This window comes from Cydia pomonella, unplaced genomic scaffold (genome assembly GCF_033807575.1).
Source record: "Cydia pomonella isolate Wapato2018A unplaced genomic scaffold, ilCydPomo1 PGA_scaffold_215, whole genome shotgun sequence".
In the NCBI taxonomy this organism is placed as follows: Eukaryota; Metazoa; Arthropoda; class Insecta; order Lepidoptera; family Tortricidae; genus Cydia; species Cydia pomonella.
The window spans coordinates 139696-163359 of NW_026907855.1; the positions used below are offsets into that span (position 1 = coordinate 139696).

Sequence of the window (23664 nt, forward strand, 5' to 3'; positions counted from 1 at the left end):
TTTACTAAGCGACCTCTTCTCAGTTTTTTATACCTTACTGCACCTAACCGATATGCAGTTGAAGTATTTCAAAGTTAAAATGAAAACAATATACTAGAAACTCTAATGCAATTATATGTTTTTCTTATCACTAACAGAACACCCTCTATTCCTGATAAACAGTATTACTCTGTTTAGTAAAATAAGACGCTCTAGAATGATATAAAGAGTTATAACTTATCATACAATGCGTACCAATATTTGATCGCGTTGCACGTGTCTTGAAAATTTCCACTAGTTTTAGAACAAAATTGCATATACTTAAACCTACAGTTACTATGGATTCTCCCGAAGAAGCACCGTTGAAAGCAAACTACAATGCAAGCCAGAAGACGGAAAGGAAAACTTTGAAAGAGAAAATAAAATATGTAAAAGATAATATTACTGTGGAGCCTGTAGTTGCTTGTTTTGTAATTCCCGGAGTTTTAGCCCGACTGGCAACGCAAAATCTCAATTTAGATAAAGCATGTCGGGTTAACTTAGGGTACGGTGATGCTGTATGCGACTCCCTGCTGGCTAGAGAAAGCAACAAGTATCTAAAAGAAGAATTGGCCGTTCAAGAACTTGTGGCGTCCATGGAAGTTTGGAAGAACTTGATCGTGACAGCTATACCAAGCTTTTTAATATTATTCTTAGGCGCATGGAGTGACAGAACGAGGAAAAGAAAAATATGCATCCTGTTGCCAGTCGTTGGAGATCTTCTCATGTGCTTAAGTAATATTTTGAGTGTGTATTTCTTTTATGAAATACCAGTACAGTTAACAATGTTTCTAGAGGCAATTTTTCCAGCGATAACAGGAGGATGGATCACATCTTATATGGGTATATTTAGCTACATAAGTGATATATCAAGTGTTGAGACGAGAACTTTCAGAATTGGGGTGACAAATCTGTGTACAACCGCGGGAGGACCAATAGCATCTGCTTTAAGTGGCATTCTGCTGCATAATATAGGTTATTATGGTGTTTTTACAGTAAGCGGTTTACTGTTTTTATTCAGTATTTGCTATGGCTTCATCTTTATCCAAGACCCTGAACGACCGGTTTCTGAAAAGGAAATTGAGGTAAACAAATTTTATGATAATCCAAATCGGTTTAACACAGTTGTGGTTTTAGACGATTATTGGTGTTTTTTTCCCGTCTGCGTCAGAAATCACTATTTGAAAAGGCTTCCTGATATGCTTAGCTGTCAATAATAATTGTACGTAATTCTACTATACGCTTCTTCGAGGAAAACAATTTTTACGTACATACAGTCTAATAAAACCCATTTTCCTTAAAGGATTTTTACGTGGCCCCACTTTAGCACAACCACAATTAATCTAAGATACAATTACAGGATAAGTCAGCCGACGTATGGGGCTCCTTCAAATCCTTTTTCGACACGAAACACGTACAAGATACGTTGGCTGTAGCATTCAAAACGGGACCTAATCACAGGCAGACTAAGTCCATTTTAATACTGACTTGCATCGTTCTTATACACGGACCGTGGTATGGTATGATACTTTATTTTGTTGCTTAATATGGGGTGGTATGTTGCAAAATACATTTCGTATATATTTCATTGTGAAATGCATGCGGAATTATAAATAGGTTTTGACAAAATAAACATTTTAACACGAGCTTAGAGTAATTGTGCTGTTCACATGTATTCGTTCTTAATATTATTAACAGAACGACTGAACAACAACTAACAGAATGATTTCAATTTGACATTAATCACTGCGCTCTTCTTCAACATGTCCTCGCAACGACTATCATGTCCTCAAGGATGTCGAAATAAGATTATTAGTGGCGCTCATCACTCGAGCCACGAGGAAGTGGGTTCGCGAATGGTTACAAGTATACGAATGCATTTCGATGGTTGAAGTGTGTGGAAAAACCTGAAAGTAATAAAACATTACACGCATTAAATGATGTCTGAATGATTGACCGTTATAATCCTGACAGCAATGCGGCAACGAAAGCTGTGCAATTTATCAAGGAAATTAACGATAACACCACCCGCGTCAACGCTGCGCAGAAACGCTACTGCACTTCTCATGTCACCTTAATCATTCTCGAGCGCGTTCGCGTATTATGCTAATGGCAATTACTTATCGAGATGTTCTGCGTTGTCAAAATGAGATCAAATTGTAAAATCGAATGTCACTACAGTTTCTATCGTTGGCAGAACTGTTGCAAAAATATCCAGCTGTCAGCTATAAATAATAGTTCCAAATCTCGCTAGAGTAGCTAAGAACCTAGGCGTTATTGACGGAGTGAAGTGCGGTGTCTATGATTCGTTTTTTTTTTTTTTTCAAATATTCTAGGTATTGTAGCGCCACCTATTTATGGTTTTTTGTCAGACATTTTTGGTACATGGAGATTCTATTCCTTAACTCTACTTTTCATAGTTTCATTATTACAAATTCGTTACCTACGGCTTGTTTGTTTGTTTGTTTTATTAAATGATAATCCTCTAGCTGGTTTTATGCAGTTAAATATACATATACATCATTGTATATATTTTCCTTATAAACAATGTTTGTTTGATATTATAAATCACAATCAATTGTTAGTAATGGATTGGCTAGTTATAATTAATTAGCTAAATTAGTGGATTTTTGGCAACAGTATAAGTTACCTACTAGTATATTTGTTGACTCAAAACAGCATATGGTAATAATACATATAATAACTGGATGGGGTAACAACGGAATTAAATAGGTAGTTCCGATAGATACATAATATTTTCAAAACGTCAGAATTGGGGTGTTCTTAGATTTTCAAATTATAAAAATAAGTAGGCAGCAGCATTACTGATGTACTGTTGTAGCCCACCTGCGAAACGTCAGGCACCTTAAAAAAATAGTGATGGAGTTAAACCTTCCAATTGAATCCAATCCAATATATCCGAATGTAACCTATATATTGCCGCCCCAGAACTTCAGAGTCTGTACGCCACGGCAGACGATCAAGTGGAATATAAATATTCGCAAGAACACCTGCCGAGGGTGTTCTGAGCTGTGATTGCCATTACGCGCACTTCAGCTAGTTAGTGGTGCGTGTACCATGACCCCTGTTAAGAACCATTGCATTGCCTTCTCCACGAAGGGCAATCGACATAACTTATTAGAAAACTTTTGTCCCCAAAATTATTTATTAGTGTTTAAGATTTATTGCATGTATGATAGTTAGTAATTTGCCTGAAAATACATGCAATCTGATATGATTTGATAAATTTTGTATATTTACAGGGGAATACTCAGTGCGTTATCTGTTCACAAGATATCGGTTTAATTGGGACGCGCTAAAGTACAGTTTCTATAATACATTCTACATCGTGGTGCATGCTCTAGGTAAGTTTTTGATATATTATGTATCTTTTTCCGAAGCGGTGAATTTTTCTACATTTATATAATTAAAATGAAAGTATGTTTTAATCAAAATGCAAAATACTTAAAAGTTAACATTATATATACTAAACTTTTATAACTGCATTTGTCAAAAAGAAAGGAAAAAAGGATTTTAATTACTATGTTGCAGGTGCATTGATTTCAATAAGCCTATTCAGTCGCTACTTAAAGTGGAACGATTCAGTGTTAGGCATCATCTCGACTTGCAGCAAATTTGTGGGCGCCATAGCCGTTGCCCGCGCCACAACATCATTAGACATGTATATTGGTATGTTATAATTTTTATTAAATAACAAGTCAAATGGTTAAAAACTACGAGTATAAAATTACTACTATTTTTAATTTTATTATTATATACCTATGTAATCCACCGTAGCTGTCAAAACTCCTGAGCAAAGTTTGGCGAATGATGTGTCAATTTATTCGTCTTTATGACACTAGTGCGAATCGTTCCCTAGTCCCATTTGGATAAAAGCATGCAGCTTATATAGTTAAGAAAAAAATTGAGGGTACAGCAACTTGACAAGTAAATGGGTCCATTTTTGACGTATTTTCCTGAACTTATTTCATTTCCTAAATTTTTTTTTTACAATTTCTTGTTTAAAAGATTTTTTTTTCTTTATAAGGAATTCCTTGGAAGTGGGCATAAATGTAGTTTAATATCATCAAGAACATAATTGAATTCATCCAAATAAATTTATTAGCACTGCGTGCAAAAATGTATCGTCGATAAATCTGTTATCGATAAGTCAATCATAGATTAATTAATAAATAGTAGTTTATGTGACTGCTACATAATGAAATGCATTAAAATACGAGTGTGGGTTTAATAAACGATCGAAGTGAGTTTCTTAAAAGGACCACACGAGAATGCATAATTATGTACAGTTAAATACACTATTTTATCTACACACCATATTATAAACTTTCTATAATATATTCACTAACTTCATATTACAGCCGACATTAGGCCATTGTTGCTCTCTGGCGGAAGTTGCGATGAGGTGGCGTCTCCAAAATATCTTTATCGCTCATTTTACATGAAACTTTTGATAAAATTACTTTAAAAACAACAAAAATAATACATTTTATATTTAGAAACTAATTAAAAGATAAACTGTTTGTCAAATGGCGGCAAATGAAAACTTTTTCACGCGTAGTATTTTGTTTAATTCAGAGTCAAACTAGAATTAGAAGCCGATTGCCATATCGTTCGATACTAACTAATATGCGAGACTTTTCAAAATTGTATGTAACTGAATATTTATTTCGAATAAAACGTCATCTCGACTGATAATAGAATAAAGGTCAAATCAAATGGTTTTTTTTTTTTCAGAGATGTCAAAAATTTGAATGCCATTACCAAATCGATTTTGATATAAAATCTGTGCGGAAAGAGAAGAGTCGTGAAATGTTTGTAGCCCAATGCATTCTACGACTCTTGTCTTTCCGCACAGACTCTAATAATGAAACAATTACAACATTTTCACAGATAAGAAATTTGTTGTAAACAGTTTATCGTAATGTTGGCTATTATTTACGGATTTTGAAGGCATCATAGAGTTTATGATATGTGTGTAGATAAAAGATGTAACTTCTACTTGCTGGATATTATTGATTAATTTCAAAAATGCAAAGCATTTTCAGATCGGTAAATAATTTCTTCTGAGTGCTGCTTTGCTCTTAGAATTTTTGAGTATTCATTTATCATTATTTACAGCGGTGCTACTGGAGACATTCAACGCAACAACGTTCACAGCAATGAGATCTATCTCATCTAAACTAGTCACTAGCGATGAATTAGGTAACTCGTGGTATTTTTTGAACTCCAACAATGTACGACGGTGTGTGAGAACAAGACGCACTGATACTGAAAACAATTTCGTATCATATTTCAACGTTGAGTTTAGACATACTGTAGGTATATAAACATTTAAATGAAATATAATAATGAAATCGAACGTAAAAATAAAGTTACACAATACTTACTAGTAAACATTTTTGTAAAATATAGTTTTAATCACCGACATAAAAAAATTGCCTAAATCGGCGATCAGTCATGGGTGTTTTCTATATATTTAAGTGTTTATAAATATTTATATATTATATATATCGTTGTCTATGTACCCACAACAATAGCCTTATTGTGCTTCTGTGGGACCTTAGTCAATTTGTGTAATAATGCCGTATAGTATTTGTCATTTGTTACAAAATGTATAATGAAAATCAATTAGTTTCTAGCTGAAAACTAGGAAAAGCTTGCTTTATTTTTAATCAGACGTAGTTTATCGAAAAGGATCCATCCTTAAAAGTTTTCCGTTAACATATTGAAACGAAGTTGAAATTTTATTGACAGACTTTTGTGAGCTGGAATCTTTTCCCTTAATTATCACTAATTTTGAATACATTTTTTTCTACAGGCTATATAATTCGTTATTGTTTCGTAAAAATTACAGGTAAAATGACATCAGTGTTCAACCTAACAGAGATACTGGCGAACATGATATTCGGACCTGTATACTCCTGGCTCTATCGAGAGACCCTTTCCGTGGATCCTGGGATCATCTATTACGTCAGTGCCGCTTTCACTGTACCCCCAATTATAATTTTTATGTAAGTATCAATGAGCTAAAGCAAATTAACTAAAAGCAAAGTTAATCTTAGAATAAATTTTAAAGTGGAAAAATTATTGCCTTGGGTGAGACTTGAACTCAGGGCCTCTGGATCGATACTCTAGCGCTCTGCCAACTGAGCCACCAAGAACTCATCCATAGCCAGCGAATCTTTCCGGCTTTTTAGCGACATCTACCGTAAAGCCTTTACACTTCTTAAAAGACTACCGGAGTTCCATATGACTTCATATTGGAAAATCACTAGTTACGATGTACTACCCATGTACCCGTAATCAATCATTTTTTAACAAGCAAAAACCTCTGCGAATGACGCTATTAAGCTTAGAATAAATAAGTACGTAATAAGTTAATATTTCTTGTCAAAATTCTTACCCTTCTCATCTATCTTTGTTCGTGTCAAAACACAATATAACGATCGCGTTTTATCCATTGGATGCGATGCACTTGCACGTCGCTCCAGTGTGCAAGCAGGACATCGCTATATATGTATGTGCATAGCCGTCAAGCTCATACACCGGAGCGACGTGCGAATTCGCATCAGTGTGATAACCGCGAAAATTAGATAATTCTTTTTTCTATCCGTATTGAGCATACAGGTCGATTTGTGTAATAGTGTTTTAAGAGTATTATCTTATTCATTGAACAACTTACGTTTGATGTAAGATGATGTCTATTATATTTTTTACAGATGGATTTTCATTCAGCACAAAAAGGATACTCGTAAAGAAATGAAAAAGAAAAATATAACTACAAATGTGGATCCCGGCTTAGAAATACAAAATTAGAAAGTAAATTTGAAATAATTATACATATATTATGTTTTATTTTATAAACTTTTTCTTTCAATGAGCGAAATCATTTATTTATAATTTAATTTTTTTTTAAACTGAAATACTACATTATGCATGCCTTATTTCTGAAGGATACCATCATCAGATCCTGACCTGATGACTATGGGACCACCTGGGAAGTATACCCTATCAAACAAAAAAAGAATTGTGCAAATTTGTCCAGGCGTCTTTGAGTAATCGGTGAACATACATAAAAAATCCTCCTTTTTTTGAAGTCGGCTGAAAATAAACATAATGTATATCCTTCCCAACTGGAGAACAATGGAGTTAAAGACAATTGAAATTATGATAAATAATAAAATTTGGCTAATAAATTGAATTTATATCATGCACGCACACTTACAAAAAAAACAATAATCAAAGACCTTCAATTAAGCATAAATTTCAATGTTATTTTGAATATTACACATTTCGTTCATTAAACACCGTAAAATGTGGTGAGTAGGATTAAGGGGGTAGACGGGACGCGGATATTTTCAGTTACTAGTTAGATTTTTTGGTTCAGGTTGGTCTAAGGGCGGTTTCAGGCTTACGTATTTTTATGCGCGTATAAACGGTCGTTTCGACAGTAGGAGCGTCACATTTCCCTAAATTTGTTTTTTTTCGACCTTACTCGCGCATTAATTTTCCCTACATTTTACCTATACGAGCTTACACGCTCGTACGTGTAAGCTCGTAGAAAACGCTAGTATTCTGCTATTTATTTTCTTATTACGTTTAGAGAACACTAAGTAGCCAAATTATAACATTATAAAAACTGGAATCACTAAAAAATGAGAGGTGTAAGATATAGAGCTAGAACAGGAACCAGGGTAGCGAGGACCCATCATGTGAAAGAGAAGAGATAAGGATGAGCGAAGAGTGGGACGGAGAGCGGATCATGGCGAGCTAATCCGAAATTCAATTGCTATCCCCTGTAAACCCCACTACGATTTGGAAGGAGGAAGGAGGAAGTGGGATTTCGCACTATTTTGTGCTTATCTTTAAAATTATGAAATTAAACAACAGATAATCGTTAAATAATTAAATTTCAAGTGGCCGTTCTGTTTTATGTTTAAATAAATTTCTACCTTTTTTTTAATTTGATTCGGATGTCGGTTTTACATACAGTTACAGTTACAGTACATACTCAGCTGTGCAAACATGAAACCTGAAAACATATACTCGTCTGTGCAAAATTATTATATTTTCCTAAAGCGTTTTAAGTTGTTGCTTATAAAATCTAAGAATATAGTTGTGTCAATTATTATTGAAGCTAGTGGCGATGATGACGTACTACAAAATGCAAAGGATGAAAACTCTAGCAAGATGGTCTGATGACTTGACTAGTCCAGTCTCAATTTCACTTAGTGGTATTTACACTTACATCCTATTACTTACATCATAAATGAGAGTTAGATGTGGTGTGCGAACACTTACTGTTTGGTCTAAGTAACGTTTTAGTTATTAAAATAATAATATCGTACGTGCATGCTAGATGACTGACCAGAAACCCATAGGCCAGGAAATCCTTGTAAGGAAATGGTGATGGATCGGACATACGCTCCGTAGACCGAACCACTTGTCTAAGCAGTCCATTTTTCTCTAAATTTAGACATGTACTTTATGTTATCTATTTGAATAGGATTTATAGTGTTCGGCAGATAAGAGATATCAAAATAGAACAATAAACTTCGCAATATGTGTAAGGGTAAATACACTATATTACCATACGATCTATATATATACCACTATATTATCGCACGCAGAGGCAGCACCCGCCAGGGTGCAAGGACTATTTGAGGGTTGATGGAATCTAAAATGAACTGGGCTATTGGGTGAAAGCGATGGACTAAATACTGGGCTATGGGTTAATGTTATTATTATTCCTTTATTTATTTTTCGTCTTAGGCTAGGTCATTTATAATATGAATATAAAAGTAAAATATAAAAACACTTCAAAAACAATACAAAAGATATAAACACATTATAAAAAAAACCTAACCTAGTGTGCCGCCAGCAGCGGGGCAGGGCCCAAGCTGCCGGTGGTCAGGGCCGCAGAGAGAGGAACCGTCGGACTATCCGCGCCGTGTCCAAGATCACCGCATTCTGCATCTGACCCTTGATCCAACCACCTAGCGAGAGTCTCTCAAGGTGTTGGTCGAGACTCTTCGCTATGAGACCGTTCGCTGAACCGACTATTGGGACAATGATCGTCGAATCAACATCCCACATTATTATTATTATTTATATTTATTTAGAAACAAACAGTCATACACAATTTTTTGTCAAAAATTATAGACAACAAATAGACCTATAGTTTCATATGTAGAAATAAAATATAAACAGGTCCGTGGCTATTACAAAAAACAAAAAGACTTAAATCTGTATTTTATAATAACAAATACAAATACTTGAAATATGTAAATCAGTGATTTGATAAGTCTGTAGAAAATACGTTACATATACGTTACATATATGACATAGTACATTAAATTTAAGCAAATAACAAATTCCAGTTTTAATCAATATTTAAATGCATTTAAGTTGTGTTAGTGAACAGTTAAAAATGTTCTTATCCTTTAAAACTTTGGTAGCGAGCCGCAATGAGGGCAAAATAAAATCAAAAGCAGATGGCTAAAAGCATGACTTGCGTTGTCGCAACTCTGTATGTCAAGCGCGACTTCAAATATGGACGCACGCAACAACGCAAGTCATGCAAGCAGTCTGATTTTTAATAAACAAGCATAGGGGAGACTCGGCTATAGCACCGCCGGTTAAATCGTATTTTCCACTTAACGACCTAGGTTATTTACACGTGAGGCACAAAACAATCATTCAGTGATACTGCCGTCAATAATCTGACCAGAAATGGTATAGGGCTAAAAACTAATGAAAGAGGTTAAATATGACTTTCGGCGGTCTCGATTTTTTGATGTGGGTTTATAATATTAACATATCTTATCGTCGAGATAAGTTAACAAAAGGAATTATTATTATAAAAACATACTAATTATACAAAAAAATCCATTGCTTTAATTTGATACCCATATTGCACTGGTAACCCCCCCCCCTCCACTTTGTAGCCACCCTTTTCAAAATATATATAGTCTATGTCACTACCACTCTGACGAATTCAACGGCAGCGTGACAAAAAATGGACATTTGTACTTACATGTACGTACGTAGGTACTTACGCTCGTAACTCTTAAAACTCGTAAAAACATCCCTTCCTTCTGACGCGGTCGAGTACAAATACACAATAATAAATTTAGTGTTAAACTACAAATATAAATGGATTTATTGCATGCTTTAAGAAAATATAATTATCATTTCGTATTGTTAATTTTGAAAAAATCCGTACTTATTTAAATCGTACTCTCACGGATGTAGGTATGATTTGAGGGACCAAGCATTTCTGAATTGTAACAGTACCTCAACTATTTCGGTGTCTGCCAAGAAATGTTTGATATTTCTACTTTTTTATACTATGTCGGTGGCAAACAAGCAAGCGGCCCGCCTCGTGGTAGCTTATGGACGCCTCCAACTCCAGGGACCTTAACACCCCCTGGTTGAGCTCCGGCAACCTTACTTACCGTCAGGAACATAATACTGAGTAGGGTCTAGTGTTATTAGGCTGCAGTTTTCTGTAAGGTACTTCCCCAGTTGGGCTCTGCTCTAGATCTGGAATGACATTCGTTGTGCTGTGCCCTACCACACTAAGCGAGATGATATTCACAGTGCCCATACCTCTCTTTTGGACGTAGTTTATGGATATACTCGGGTCCAAAGTTTGGACCTTTACGTGACGCACAAAATAATGACGCACTACTCATTGTATTTATTCGAAATTATTATGTATGTCAGAAATAACTTTTATTTCAATAAACGCGTTGAGGTATCCGGCATAAATATACATTATATCTACTGGTCGATTACGAACAGTTCCACGTCGCATGGCACTTGCAGCAAAGAACCCGCGTGTCATCGGTCCAACCTATTATGGGCGATTACCTTTAGAAATAAAGACGGAAACATCCGTACGATTTCCAAGCGTCGATTGAGAAACTTTTAGCTGGAGAACCCATTATATTCAATAAGTGAATGTTTTGACATAACTCTTTAATTTATTTTTGCTTATTTGACATTGTTTTTGTTTCTTATTGATTTTATTTTATTTTATTATTGCTTTTCTATAAATTCTGGCTTGACGATCCTTTTCAGGTGAAAATTTCTCTTTAATAATTGTTGCTATCTGGATTATGATGTTATTTTTAGTCATTATTAGAGTTTATTTTTGACGATCACAATATAGATTCATATAAATTGACATGAATGTAATTTGTAATGCAATCATAGGTATGTTGTGTAATAAATAAATCTGAATCTGAATCTGCAAAGACACCCTGAATATTTATATGGAGTTGCAGGTGTGCATAGACTACGATGACTGCTTACCATCAGGCGGATTGTATGCTTGTTTATCATCGACATGGTATAAAAAAATGCCAATTTAAGCACAGTTGCCTTCCTAATGAAAATATCGACGTTTAAGTAAAACTGGTACGATATAACCGACTCTCCCCTAAATAGTTAAAAGAAAATATAAGTAGCAAGTCCCGCATAATATACGATGTTTAAATAATCTGATTCCATATCGAGGACTGTATTAGCTTCAACAAGGAGCCGTACAAATACTTCTGGTAAACAGCATTATTTAACTATCATATACATTGATAACGCCTCACTTACAGTGTGCGTCAATTATGTGACGAACATAATGAATAACTGTGTATGAACGTGAGAGACATGTAAATAAGAAAGACTGACTCTTCATTAGTCTGCGGGCTCGTACACCAGACCGTCTAGCATGAGTTGCGTTCTAGCGCGCGAGTCCATACTTGAAGTCGCGCAAGATGTATGGAGTCGCGTCCGAGAACGCAACTCATGCTGCACGGCTAGGGGGGCTAACCAAGATGACAAGCATACATCATAAATGTCAAACGAAACGATAAAATATATCGGGATGACAGATACTAAGAAAAGTAGTTAAGAGAACTAGTTTTTTTTTGCAAACAAGCATACGGCCCGCCTGGGGGTAAGCGGTTACCGTAGCCTATGAACGCCTGCAACTCCAGATGAGTTACATGCGCGTTGCTGGCCCTAACACTCCGCACCCTCGTTGAGCTCTGGCAATCTTATTCACCGACAGGAGGAGGAGGGTCTAGTGTTATTTGGCTGCGGTTTTCTGTAAGGTGGAGGTACTTTCCCAGTTCGGGTCTGCTCTATATCTGCGTTCTTGGGTAGTTGGGCTCTTTTTATCAACGATTGTCATCTTGATTAGGCCCCCTGGACAGAATGAGAAACGATGGAGCTGTGCTATTTACTAATGCGGCCGAATGATAAACGTCTGTTAGTTCAGAGGTACCACTATGGAACGAGCACGAACTGTAAGGGGCGTTGGCGTGAACTGTCAATGTACAGTTTATGATTCCGATTCAGACCACAAGATGGCAAACCCTCCACCGCGCACGGCCCCTGTATAGGCTTTTCAGCCGCTGAGGTTAAACGAACTAATTAGCATTTTAGCACAACTTTCTCCGCAAGGAGCCCTTAGATTATTTCTGAACTCTCATTCAAAACCACTTTTGTAGCAAAGGGACACAACAAGAAATAAACACCGTAAAAAGCAAATCTCAAAAGAGCTGCTAAGATTGACAGCCTATACTGTACTTGTTTGTAACGGACACTAATGACATACATTGGATCTGTTTGTAAACGTCTGCATTCAACGACAGCGTTATGTGGCATCAACAAACCCAGTCTGTGACATACAAGTAGTGAATAATAACGAAACATTTCGTTACTAAAACGAACAAATGCGAAATAAACATGAAAACACAATCAAACTACTTTCGAAGATTTTATTGCACTGGTTACTTTGAGATTAGGTACTCAGTAAAATATATAATGGAGCATGCTATAAGTAAAACAAATTAAGAGTTATCTATGTACAAATAAACTTTTAAAACGTTAGTAAAGCGAAAGTGTTTCATCAACAGGCAGCATAAACAGTAAAATGAGTGATCAAAAAACAAATGTGGAAGAAAAACCTTTAAAAGATAATAAAAATGAATTTCAAACCAAAACGTTGTATGAAAAAATTTGTTATATCAAATGTAACGTCACTGTTGAACCAATATTCGCTGGACTTGTTATAGGATCTATGCTTTCTAGAATAGCAATACAAAATCTTAATTTGGAGAAGACGTGCAGAGTGAAACAAGATTATGGGGAAGTTATTTGCGATGCGCTTATTGAAAGAAAAGGTAACCATACAGAAGAAGAAGGAGAAATACAGAAGATTATATCTGAAATTGAAACTTGGAGGAGCATAATACAGACTGCAGTGCCTACCTTGCTTGTGATTTTCATGGGTGCTTGGAGTGATAGAACAGGAAATAGGAAGATTTGCATTCTCTTACCAGTGGCAGGAGAGATCTTGGTTTGCGCAAGCAATATTGTGAGCGCTTACTTTTTCTATGAGATTCCTGTAGAAGTGACGATGTTGCTTGAATCTGTTTTCCCTGCTATTACTGGTGGGTGGGTCATGATGTATCTTGGAGTCTTCAGCTACATTAGTGACATTACGACGGCTGAATGCAGGACATTCAGGGTTGGCTTAGCTAATCTTTGCATGACGTGTGGTATTCTCGTTGGAACATCGTTAAGCGGATTCCTCTTGAGGTTTGGAGGATACTATGGAGTATTTTTTACAACAGGAATCATACAATTAGCTATTGCTGCTTATGGATGCATATACTTGAAGAAAAATACTAAGCCTGATCAAGATTCAAATGAGAAGGTAAAACGATTCATATATACTTGTTTAAAATTCATCACACAAAGATATACAATTTACTACTCGTCAAACACAGGGTCAATCAGAAACACTAAAAGCTGGTGCAAAAAAAACACACAGTCCAATAAATATAATTTACAAATACATTAGATGATGTTTTACCTTTCTACAGAACGAGAAACATCTTTTCTACATTCAGTTTTTTTTTGCCCAACAAACATTATTTATTTTAATTTTCCAGAAGGACCCTATAACATTCAAATACCTTATAACGGTGCAAAAGGAGACAGCTTCAGTAGTAACCAGAAAACGAGACGGCAATATAAGAATGAAGATCATATTAACGCTCATAGTTGTAGCTATGGCTTATGGCCCGAACCATGGTAAGAATAAAGTACTTTTGCATCCAGAGCGTTAACTAACAACTAATTATATGGACAACCCAACCTTAGAACATAATTATTTTAATGAAAATAATTGCAAATACTTGTAGTTTAAAAAATAAGATTATTATGAAAATCTAAAAACAAGGATCGGTGACCAACGAAACTAACTGCAGCACTTCTGTATCCAAGCAATTTTTGATGGGTAGATGTTATTTAAAATGTACATTTATTATCCGAAAGTTTTAGTCTAATCCATAAGTAAGTCCTAGTCTAATGTTTTGCGTTAACTACTTACAGGAGAATCTAAGGTATTATATTTGTTTCTGCGCTACCGTCTCAATTGGGATGCAGTGAAGTACAGCATTTACTCTACGTGCAACATCATCACGCATTCCTTAGGTGAGCAGGATATTTACAACTTTTAACCCCTTTATAAGGTTAAAAACTGCAAGATTTAACTTTATCACTTTGAAATAAAGTTTAAGACCAGGTGGCAATTATATTTCTTCTGTCTTACAAAGGCTTAAGAGGCTGTCAATACCTAAAGCGCGCACACTGTCTATTTGTATCGGAGTAAATGAGATAGCACTGTCGCATGTTACTGGGCCTGGGCAAGGGAATAATAAGAAAAATAAATTAAATAAAAAAAAGTGGATTATAAGTGTAATATTTTACTCAACCACGGTTTAGATATAAATGTTTTGAAATTGTGATTTTAATTGCAGACCCATAAGTCAAAACAATAAAGACATAAAACCGTTTAATTGTGATTTTAAGACCAATCTTTGCAATTATTTTCTATCGAGCCGATTTCGTTCAATCGTGTATCGAGTACAACCACGGTCTTTGAAATATAATTAATATGAACATATATTTTTCTTACTTGACTAAAACAAATAATCTTTCTTAAAAAACTGTTTAAGTAACATCAATTTCAAGGACATTGGGTGTTGACAGCCTCTTAAGTGGAAGATACTGATGTGTACAGACGCCCTGCCAGAAACGGGTGGACTGGCGAACACTTGTTATATATTCATTCGGCCCAATTCCCTTGAGAGCTGAAGGTAACTGTCCCGGAGGCATTTTCACACTGTTCTTTTTTACTCCGCTTACATTCCTGTGACAGAGGAAGGCATCATTATTGTGTACACTTTTCAGTTTAATCTCATCTAACACTATCTCTACTGAACAGAAAGAAAGAATGAAAAGTGATTTGCATCCGCACATAAAAATAAAATAAAAAACCGGTCAAGTCGTTTTACTCGCGCACCGAGGGTTCAGTACAAACTTTGAATTATCTCGTATATAAAGGCGAAAAAGTTTTGATCAGAAGTATCTACACTAAGGATAATTGTGTACAGCGCCATCTATCGGTAAATTGTCTAACTAATTTGCTCGATGTAATGAACGTATGTTGGTTTTTCGAGGATAATTCTGTATCATGTGAATCCATTTCAATTTTTTTTCTTTTATTTGAAAAAGGTGTCTTTAGTGTAATGTCATAGAAATTTCAAGTTTAATAAACACACGTAAAGTTGGTTATTTTGCAAACAGAATTTAGAAATGTATTTTTTTACTTAAAAAAAATTACCAAGATAGAGGTCTGATTATAATTTTCCTGTAAAGTATATAGTAATATTAATATTGTGTTAAATTTTTATAATTTTTCATCGGTAAACTTCGGAGATGGTATTTTTTCACATTTTCCTCCATAAATCAATTTTTTTCACAAAGAAAAATAAATGTTTTGGAATGTACAATTTGAGCTCTCCCCACCCCACCCCACTTAACCTAGTCACTAGACTATGAAATTTTTGCCCCCTCTTCATATTAGGCATTTTACATAGTGAATAAAAAAAATGCTTTCAATGTTATCTTAGGGTATCTAACTGTTCCAAATTTCAAATCGATAGTTTAAGTGGTTCTCGACTCGAGATATTTAGCGTTGTGACAAACGAACGGACGGCCAGAGTCGCACCATAAAGGTTCCTTTTGTACCTTTTTGGTACCGAACCCTAAAAATGAAACATATGTCAAGCTAGCAATTGTACAGCTTAGCTAGTGCATTGCCGATTTTCAGCATGCTACTAGCTAATGATAATCGACAACATACATAAAATACAAATACTACATTTAAATACAATTTAAATAAATGTGAAGTCGTCTGCCGCTGCAAATAATGTTATTTTTTACATAATTGAATTTTTTTTCCAGGAGCTTTGTTCTCTATCAGCGTGTTTAGTAAGCGGTGGGGCTGGGATGATTCCGTGCTCTGTCTCATTTCCATTGTCAGCAAAATGGTTGGATCTATCTTTATTGCATTTGTCGCCACAGATTTTCAAATGTTTATGGGTAAGTTTGGAGTAAGTCTATAATAATTAATAGTACATTACGATACAAGTGCGAAAAATAGGAATTTCGGAACGAGTGGCGATAACTTAAAGCACGACCGAAGGGATATTTTAAATCGGCACGAGTTGCGAATTACCTATTCGCACATGTATTGTACAACGTTTTACAGTACATAAGGCCCTTTAAATGTTGGACACAGTAACGTAATATGCTAATTTTCGCACTAGTGCGGTAAAGTAGCACCATATGTACTGTAAACATATTTATTGTTGCTTCTTTTATAGTTTGGTACGTTGCCCAAAGATAATTTAAAAAAAATTGCCAAGTTTCCATGAAATGTTCTCGGTATTTTTTTCTGCACGTTTAATGCCAAACCATCTTACAGTTAGTTTCGATTTTTATGACACTTGCAATAGACGCCAATGAGTGAGGTAACTATTAAATGAAACAGAATAATAATCCCTGATCAGTACCCCTAGTGTAATTCGATGGCGTGACGTGACGTACGCACTTGCGTTAAGTCTCATGTTGTATGGAATTTTGAGTTTCCAAAACGTCCCGGCGCGCTGTCCCTAAATCCCATACAAAATGAGACTTAACGCAAATGCGTACGTCATGTCACGACATCGAATTACACTTTTATCAACAATTTTATGAAAATGAGAAATTGGTGATTTGTTACTTAGTTTCTAATGTTATTTTACTATTTTTTGTGTGTTACAGTTCCTCTGGTTGAAATACTAAACGCCACGACATTTACATCATTAAGATCAATGGCTTCAAAATTAGTACCCAGTCAAGAAATGGGTAAGGATTATTTTGTGAAAACATTTTACTTTAATATACGTACAATTTAATATGAATCGATTGAATAATACTTTGTCTTTCAGTGTGTATGACTCCACAGATCAAAAAACAAAATTGTTTTTTCTTGTTAAAAAAAAAAATTCGTGATAACTTGAGTAAAAGAAACAAATCCAGATCAAATTCGCAATAAACCTCCAGCAGCGTATCATCTGTCATGTCATGCGTCACTTTAGCATACTGGTTAGAACGGGACAGGAATGGTGACAAATGATAAAGAGCCGACCATCTTAGCCCTACTGTATGGCTAAGATGGTCGGTTCTTTATCATTTGTCACCATGCCTGTCACGTTCTAACAAGTAAGTAAGCGCAAAAGTGACAGGCATAGTGACAAATGATAAAAATGGAACCATGCTGCCACCGCTGATCTATTCTGAGATTTTTATGCTTGCAGAAATGTGTCCGATAAAATTAAGACGCTATTTAATTCGTTAGCGAAGGACTAACATTTTAAAAGTGGCTTATTATATTACGTGTGTAAATTGATACATTCGTTACTAATAATACCAAAAAGAATTTGAAATAGAGGTGGATTGTCAAAGAAAACTTTGTAGCCACGGTAAATTTATTGCCATCTTTCGACACATGATTAAAACTTTTAGAACGCCATTTGACTTTGAACCTTATTCTTTCGCTGATATATATATATGTTAAATTTATTAAATATCAAAAAGTGGCGCCATCTTACCGGCCATCGGCTCAGTTGTGGCGCCATCGCTCGAAACGATGCTGCCATACCTTTGGTTTTTGATGTAATACTCGTAGATGGCGCTACTTTTTGATATTTAACAAATTTAACACATATCAGCCAGCATCATAGTGAAATGGCGTTCTAAAAGTTTTAAACATGTGTCGAAAGGTGGCAGTAAATTTACTGTGGCTACAAAGTTTTCTTTTCAACACCGACATTGGCGAATTTACCCTGTGCAAATTAGCAGGGAGTAAAAGCCAAAGGAAAAAAAAAAGTTCTTTTGACAATCCTCTATTTCAAATTTTCTTTGCTAATACTTTTTCAAATCGTGACTGCTATCAGTATGTGTTTTATGAGTAACTGCATTATATAAGTACATTACAATAGCAAACTTGAACCGTTGTATCTACGAGCACATCCTGGAATACCTTCAAGGATATACTGTCAAAGTCCCAACTTTAACAATGTTCCTGGCCATTTCCAGGAAAAATGAATTCTCTCTTTAGTCTCGTGGAAACGCTGGCGGCGTTAGCGTTCGATCCCACGTACACGACGCTATACGGGGCTACTATGAAGACATTCACAGGCGCCGTGTTCCTTTACAGCGCATGCAACACTTTACCGGCTATATCAATACTAATGTGAGTTTTGAGAATGCTTGTAAGCATTTATTTTAATATTTACTTTTAAGAAGACTCTATTATCATTGGCTGCAGTTTGATTTGGATTGGATTCAATTGATTTACAAAAAAATAACTTATACCAAGCAGCTCTAGATGGACGATCACTGGTAAGGATAGATTCATTTTAATGTTTGAAATGTAGGAGCTTAGAGAATTGTGGCTTACTAACACTGGTTACTTGATCATTGGTATATTGGCATTGAATTTTATCTCACCGTAACTATGCTGTCATCTGCATTCCCATAGGTACATAGCTATGAACTGATAACTATTGTACAGCATAAAAGAGATGCAGAAAAAACTGAACCCTGAGGCATTAAAAACCAAAAATGGGTTTTCCCAGAAAATCCTTTACTTACAGAAAAGTCTGTCAATAAGGATAGCGTGGCAAAAGCCTTTGAAATATCATAATAAAATATATAACAGGTTTTATGGGTAGGTAAGTAGGTAGGTAGGTTCATCTGGCTTGACAACATTAAAAATTGGACAAACGTGAATAACTCAGCCATACTGGCAAGAATGGCCAAAAGCAGGAGAGAGATGGCAAAGGTGGTCGCCGACGTCCGTTAGGGCATGTCAAATAAAGAAGAAGATACCTACAGCTAATTTGAAATTAAATGGAGAAATTTACCTAAGGTTTTTTTCATATAAGTAGTGTTTAAATAGGGCACTTATATTATGTAGGTAAATATTTTTTATTGTTACAGATGGTTCTTCAGGCAACATCGCCAAGAAGTAAAGGAGAATAAAGCCGAAACAATAATCCATAAACTTGACGTCATTTGTGCTCCTGCAGCCGAGAAATCAGTCTGATATTATTAGTTCTCCTACCAGTGAGGTGGAGCCATGATGGAATTAGACTTCCATACACTCAATAATGAAATAAAAATGACAAAACACAAAAAAATTTCGTCGATATTATGAATTATTTTCTCGCTCTATATCACTTTGCCACGCTGGAAGATAATGAACTTAAATGATTTAAGCATTAACTTTGGGATGTGTAAGATGTGTTATATTTTATTAATCCAGTAAATCTACTCCCATTATTGACACTTATGAACAAAACAGTAACCTTCTTTCAACTCATGTTTTTTTGTCTTTACTCTGGTTCGCCTCATATAGTTCAGCAGATCAAATATCTTTTTAGGTATCCTCACCATACCACCATAATCCTTACTCACAGATTTGTTTCCAGTCGCTAGAGCAAAATTTAGCTTTTTGCCAGATTGAGACAGTCATATAACAACGTATTACCATCTCATTCTAGACGTAGCTGCTTCACGCTCTTGCAGTCTGTCAAAAAGACCATGTACTAAGTAGCTTCAAGGATCCTCAATGAAAGCCTAGCGGGTAATGCATCTTATGACAGCGCAATTCTTACCACGCGTTAGAAATAATATTCTTCTTCTTGCTCCATGAATGTTTCAAAATAATATAAAATAAAATAAAGGGTACATGATATTTCTTGTGATTATTGATATCCATGTTTGGCCTGCATAGTTATCTATGGGGATTATGAGGAAGATTAACTCTTACGGAATATATACAGAATTTTACGTAAGTATATCATACATTGACGTAGACCCATTCAAGTAGATATCGTGACATACTTTTTAAACGAATAAAGGATGACTCACGTTAGACCAGGCCGGGTCCGGGCCGGAGCTTCCGGCGCTTACTTTTCTATGACAGACGACCACATCGGTGATCACATGATGCTTTCCATAGAAGAAGCGAAGCCCCGGAAGCTCCAGCCCGGACGTAGCCCGGTCTAATGTGAATCATGCTTAACGCAACCATCGCTTTCGATTGGAAACTGCCGTACAAAAACCGTGGCTCCGGGCGTCATGTACACTCCTTGCGACGGTCCGTCGAGAGTGAGCTACGAGCGGTCGGATTAAACTGGAGCGAGCACAGAAGGGTCGCTGAAGATAGGAAGGTGTGGAGCAAAATTCTGAGGGCCCTTTGGGATGCCTTAAAACAACAACATGACATATCCAGGGTTTAACGTTGCTGTTATTGAAACACTTCATTTTCGGTGATAGTTTGTAAGAGTACATCTCTTCTTCATCTTCCTCGCGTTGTTCCGGCATTTTGCCACGGCTCATTGATGCCTGGGTCCGCTTGACAACTAATCTCCAGAATTGGTGTAGGCGCTAATGTTTACGAAAGCGACTGCCATCTGACTTTCCAACCCTGAGGGTAAACTAGGCCTTATCGGGATTAATCCGGTTTCCTCACGATGTTTTCTTTCACCGGAAAGCGACTAGTAAATATCAAATGATATTTCGTACATAAGTTCCGAAAAACTCATTAATATGAGCCGGGGCTTGAAACTGTGCCTCCAGATTGAAAGTCGCACGATTTTACCGCTAGGTTACCAGCGTTTCAGTTTTTAAGAGTACAAACTAACGTGATTATATTTGTTATATCTATTACAATAAGTCGACTTCAGTATAATAACACTAGCAAAGAATATAAAGCCATTTTAACTTCACGTTCACGATTAAAAATGTTCATACTACCAGTCATGGAATTTTGAAACTTTCTAGCAATTTGTGTATAATAAGTGGCAAACGAATGACATGCAAAAGTAGGAAACATTTTTTAAAGGTATTTAGAATATTTATTTGAACATCAAGAGAGCATAGTTTGATATTCTATTGCAAAAGATTCTATAATATAATTTAGAATATTGAGCTCAAATAAAGGAGTTAAAGGACTCAAAAGTGCACGAGATGTATATAACGTGTATAGTACAAGACTTTTCACCTCAGAAGTGAGATTCGCAAGTCGTGTCGATTTAAAACACTCCCTTCGGTCGTGTTTTAATTTATCACCACTCGTTTCGAATTTCCTATTTTTCGCACTTGTATCGTAATGTACTATTAACGTCCTGTGTCACCAGCCTTAGTGTAAGTTTGCGGTGGACATGCTGTGCAAAATATAAACGATTATGTTGTTTCAAAAACATCCATTCATGTCGTTTCAAATCATAATAACTGCAATTTCAAACAGATAAATGCAGGACGTTTTGATGGCCAGCAATTTCTATAACAACTCGCATTTCCCCCGCTACGATGTACGAATAAAAAATCACGCATGAATTTATAAGCTTTCGTGCTAAAAACCGAATTTGCATCAAAAAGCCATCAACGAATTATTTTCGAATAACGAATTCTAACAAAATCGGACGGGCAGTGCACGCCATCTCTGGGGATACATGGAATATACATTTTAATAAACATTATGTGCGTTGGCAATAATGTTAAAAAATCACGGAAAAATAGACAAAAAATATATAATCTACTAACAGTAAAATTATTACAACTAGGGAACAAATGAAATATTTTTTATAAAGAGGGATGTATACCACGTGATGGTTCATAAAAAAAAGAGAAAATGTTTTTCCACTTCTAAATATTTTACATTCTCCATGATTTTTAGTATGTTACTGACACAATGAAAAACTAGGTTCATATGTTTTCGTTTCTTTCAAAATTTGCAATACATTATTTTTAAAGCGAAACCTATAAACCTGAAATATATTATGCTGAAACGATCGACATCAAAATCGAAGTGATTTGTTAAGATTTAGTTAGTGGAAAACGTTTTCTCCCGAAATGAAATTTCATTGAAAAAGTGCCGTTATTTCGCTAGGATCGCAAAGCTACCCTCTTAAATATTTTGATTTGTGTTTATAAGTATTCACACTACTACACATAGATGCAGACGTAGAACAGTAGGGACACCCGGTGGGAAAAAAGCTGGCTGTTGATCACTTATTTCATTTGTTCAACTCAATTCCTACACACAGTTCAAGCTGCAGGTATCCCGGCGGTATTCCCACACTATTCTCCTCAAATCTTCTTGTTTACCTGCAGAGCAGGACATCCTTAAGTTCGACATCTTTTACTCTGATCTAATTTAGGTATAATTACCGAGTGCATTATACTCGTATTGCGTTACCGCGTACATAATACATTCTGCTAGGTAGTGCAAGCGTGTCTCCTCCTTGGCACAGTGTGGGCAGAAGGCATCTCTACTTATTCCCATTACCTTAAGTGTGGAGTGTTAAGCCAGGTTTAGACGAAGCCAGCGCTGGTTTGTTCTTGGCCTCGTATAGACAGTTTTTCAAGGTCAGCGCTGGTTGCCAGCATTGGCGGGAATAGAGCGCTTGTTTATTCCTGCTAGTGCTAAAGAAATTGGCAAATTTCTTTAGCTGCTGCTACGATGGGACGAATGCTATTTAATTCCTATGTTTTGTGATAATACTAATAATTTTAGATTTGAAGAATGCTATGCCAAAAACAATTAACAGGTCTATTCAAACGTTCACTGACATAAGAATTATATTTGAATGATGTAATTTCATTATCGTGTGCCGCGCTTGCGCCGATACAATACATGACAAGCGAAAGCACGATAACTGAATGACATCATTCAAATATCATACGTTCGAATAGGTAAGTCCATTCCAGTACCATTAAGATAATTAAGTAAACTATTATACATATATTATGTGCTACAATCAGGACAAGGTTGAGGTGTCTGTCCGTCCCTCCGTCTGTCTGTCCGTATGTCACAGCCATTTTATCTATTCGAACACTAAGGAATATTTTCATCAAATTTGGAACGTAGGTGTAATTTGTGTGTCGCTACTTAGTTTAGAAATTTTTTTTTTATATTTTTAGGGCTGGCCCTACATTGTATCTATAAATAAATAAAATAAATAAATATTTTACAAATTGACTACCAAAGTCCCACAGTAAGCTCAATAAGGCTTGTGTTGAGGGTACTTAGACAACGATATATATAATATATAAATATTTATAAATACTTAAATACATAGAAAACAACCATGACTCGAGAACAAATATCCATGCTCATCACACGAATAAATGCCCTTACCAGGATTT

The 23664-nt window shown here is 35.7% G+C and overlaps 2 protein-coding genes across 3 annotated transcripts; both read left to right on the forward strand.

The window, feature by feature from the left end:
* The first annotated feature begins 226 nt into the window (after nt 1–226).
* LOC133533913 (proton-coupled folate transporter-like) lies at nt 227–6885 on the forward strand. Its single transcript, XM_061872993.1, has 7 exons — nt 227–1103; nt 1379–1538; nt 3282–3383; nt 3571–3708; nt 5161–5244; nt 5897–6053; nt 6762–6885. The coding sequence occupies exons 1-7, from the start codon at nt 318–320 to the stop codon at nt 6856–6858; spliced, it is 1524 nt and encodes a 507-aa protein (XP_061728977.1). The 5' UTR covers nt 227–317; the 3' UTR covers nt 6859–6885.
* Nucleotides 6886–12693: 5808 nt separating this feature from the next.
* On the forward strand, nt 12694–20206 carry LOC133533912 (probable peptidoglycan muropeptide transporter SLC46). 2 transcript variants are annotated; one of them, XM_061872991.1, is made up of 7 exons: nt 12694–13768; nt 14010–14148; nt 14449–14550; nt 16366–16503; nt 17227–17310; nt 18544–18700; nt 19450–20206. In XM_061872991.1, exons 1-7 carry the CDS (start codon nt 12983–12985, stop codon nt 19553–19555), a joined length of 1512 nt encoding a protein of 503 aa, XP_061728975.1. In that variant the 5' UTR covers nt 12694–12982; the 3' UTR covers nt 19556–20206. The 2 variants fall into 2 exon arrangements, with proteins under 2 accessions (XP_061728975.1, XP_061728974.1); XM_061872990.1 differs by having other exon boundaries at nt 12696–13768; nt 14007–14148.
* Nucleotides 20207–23664: the final 3458 nt, after the last annotated feature.

What these genes read in the sequence shown, in the direction of transcription:
- LOC133533913 (XM_061872993.1), top strand. Translation starts at nt 318, where the DNA reads ATGGATTCTCCCGAAGAAGCACCGTTGAAAGCAAACTACAATGCAAGC. An exon ending in TATACACGGACCGTGGTATG is followed by an intron (nt 1,539 to 3,281) that starts GTATGATACTTT and finishes GTATATTTACAG; the next exon opens with GGGAATACTCAGTGCGTTAT. An exon ending in CCCCCAATTATAATTTTTAT is followed by an intron (nt 6,054 to 6,761) that starts GTAAGTATCAAT and finishes TATTTTTTACAG; the next exon opens with ATGGATTTTCATTCAGCACA.
- LOC133533912 (XM_061872990.1), top strand. Translation starts at nt 12,983, where the DNA reads ATGAGTGATCAAAAAACAAATGTGGAAGAAAAACCTTTAAAAGATAAT. An exon ending in ATCAAGATTCAAATGAGAAG is followed by an intron (nt 13,769 to 14,006) that starts GTAAAACGATTC and finishes TTAATTTTCCAG; the next exon opens with AAGGACCCTATAACATTCAA. An exon ending in AGATTTTCAAATGTTTATGG is followed by an intron (nt 16,504 to 17,226) that starts GTAAGTTTGGAG and finishes TGTGTGTTACAG; the next exon opens with TTCCTCTGGTTGAAATACTA.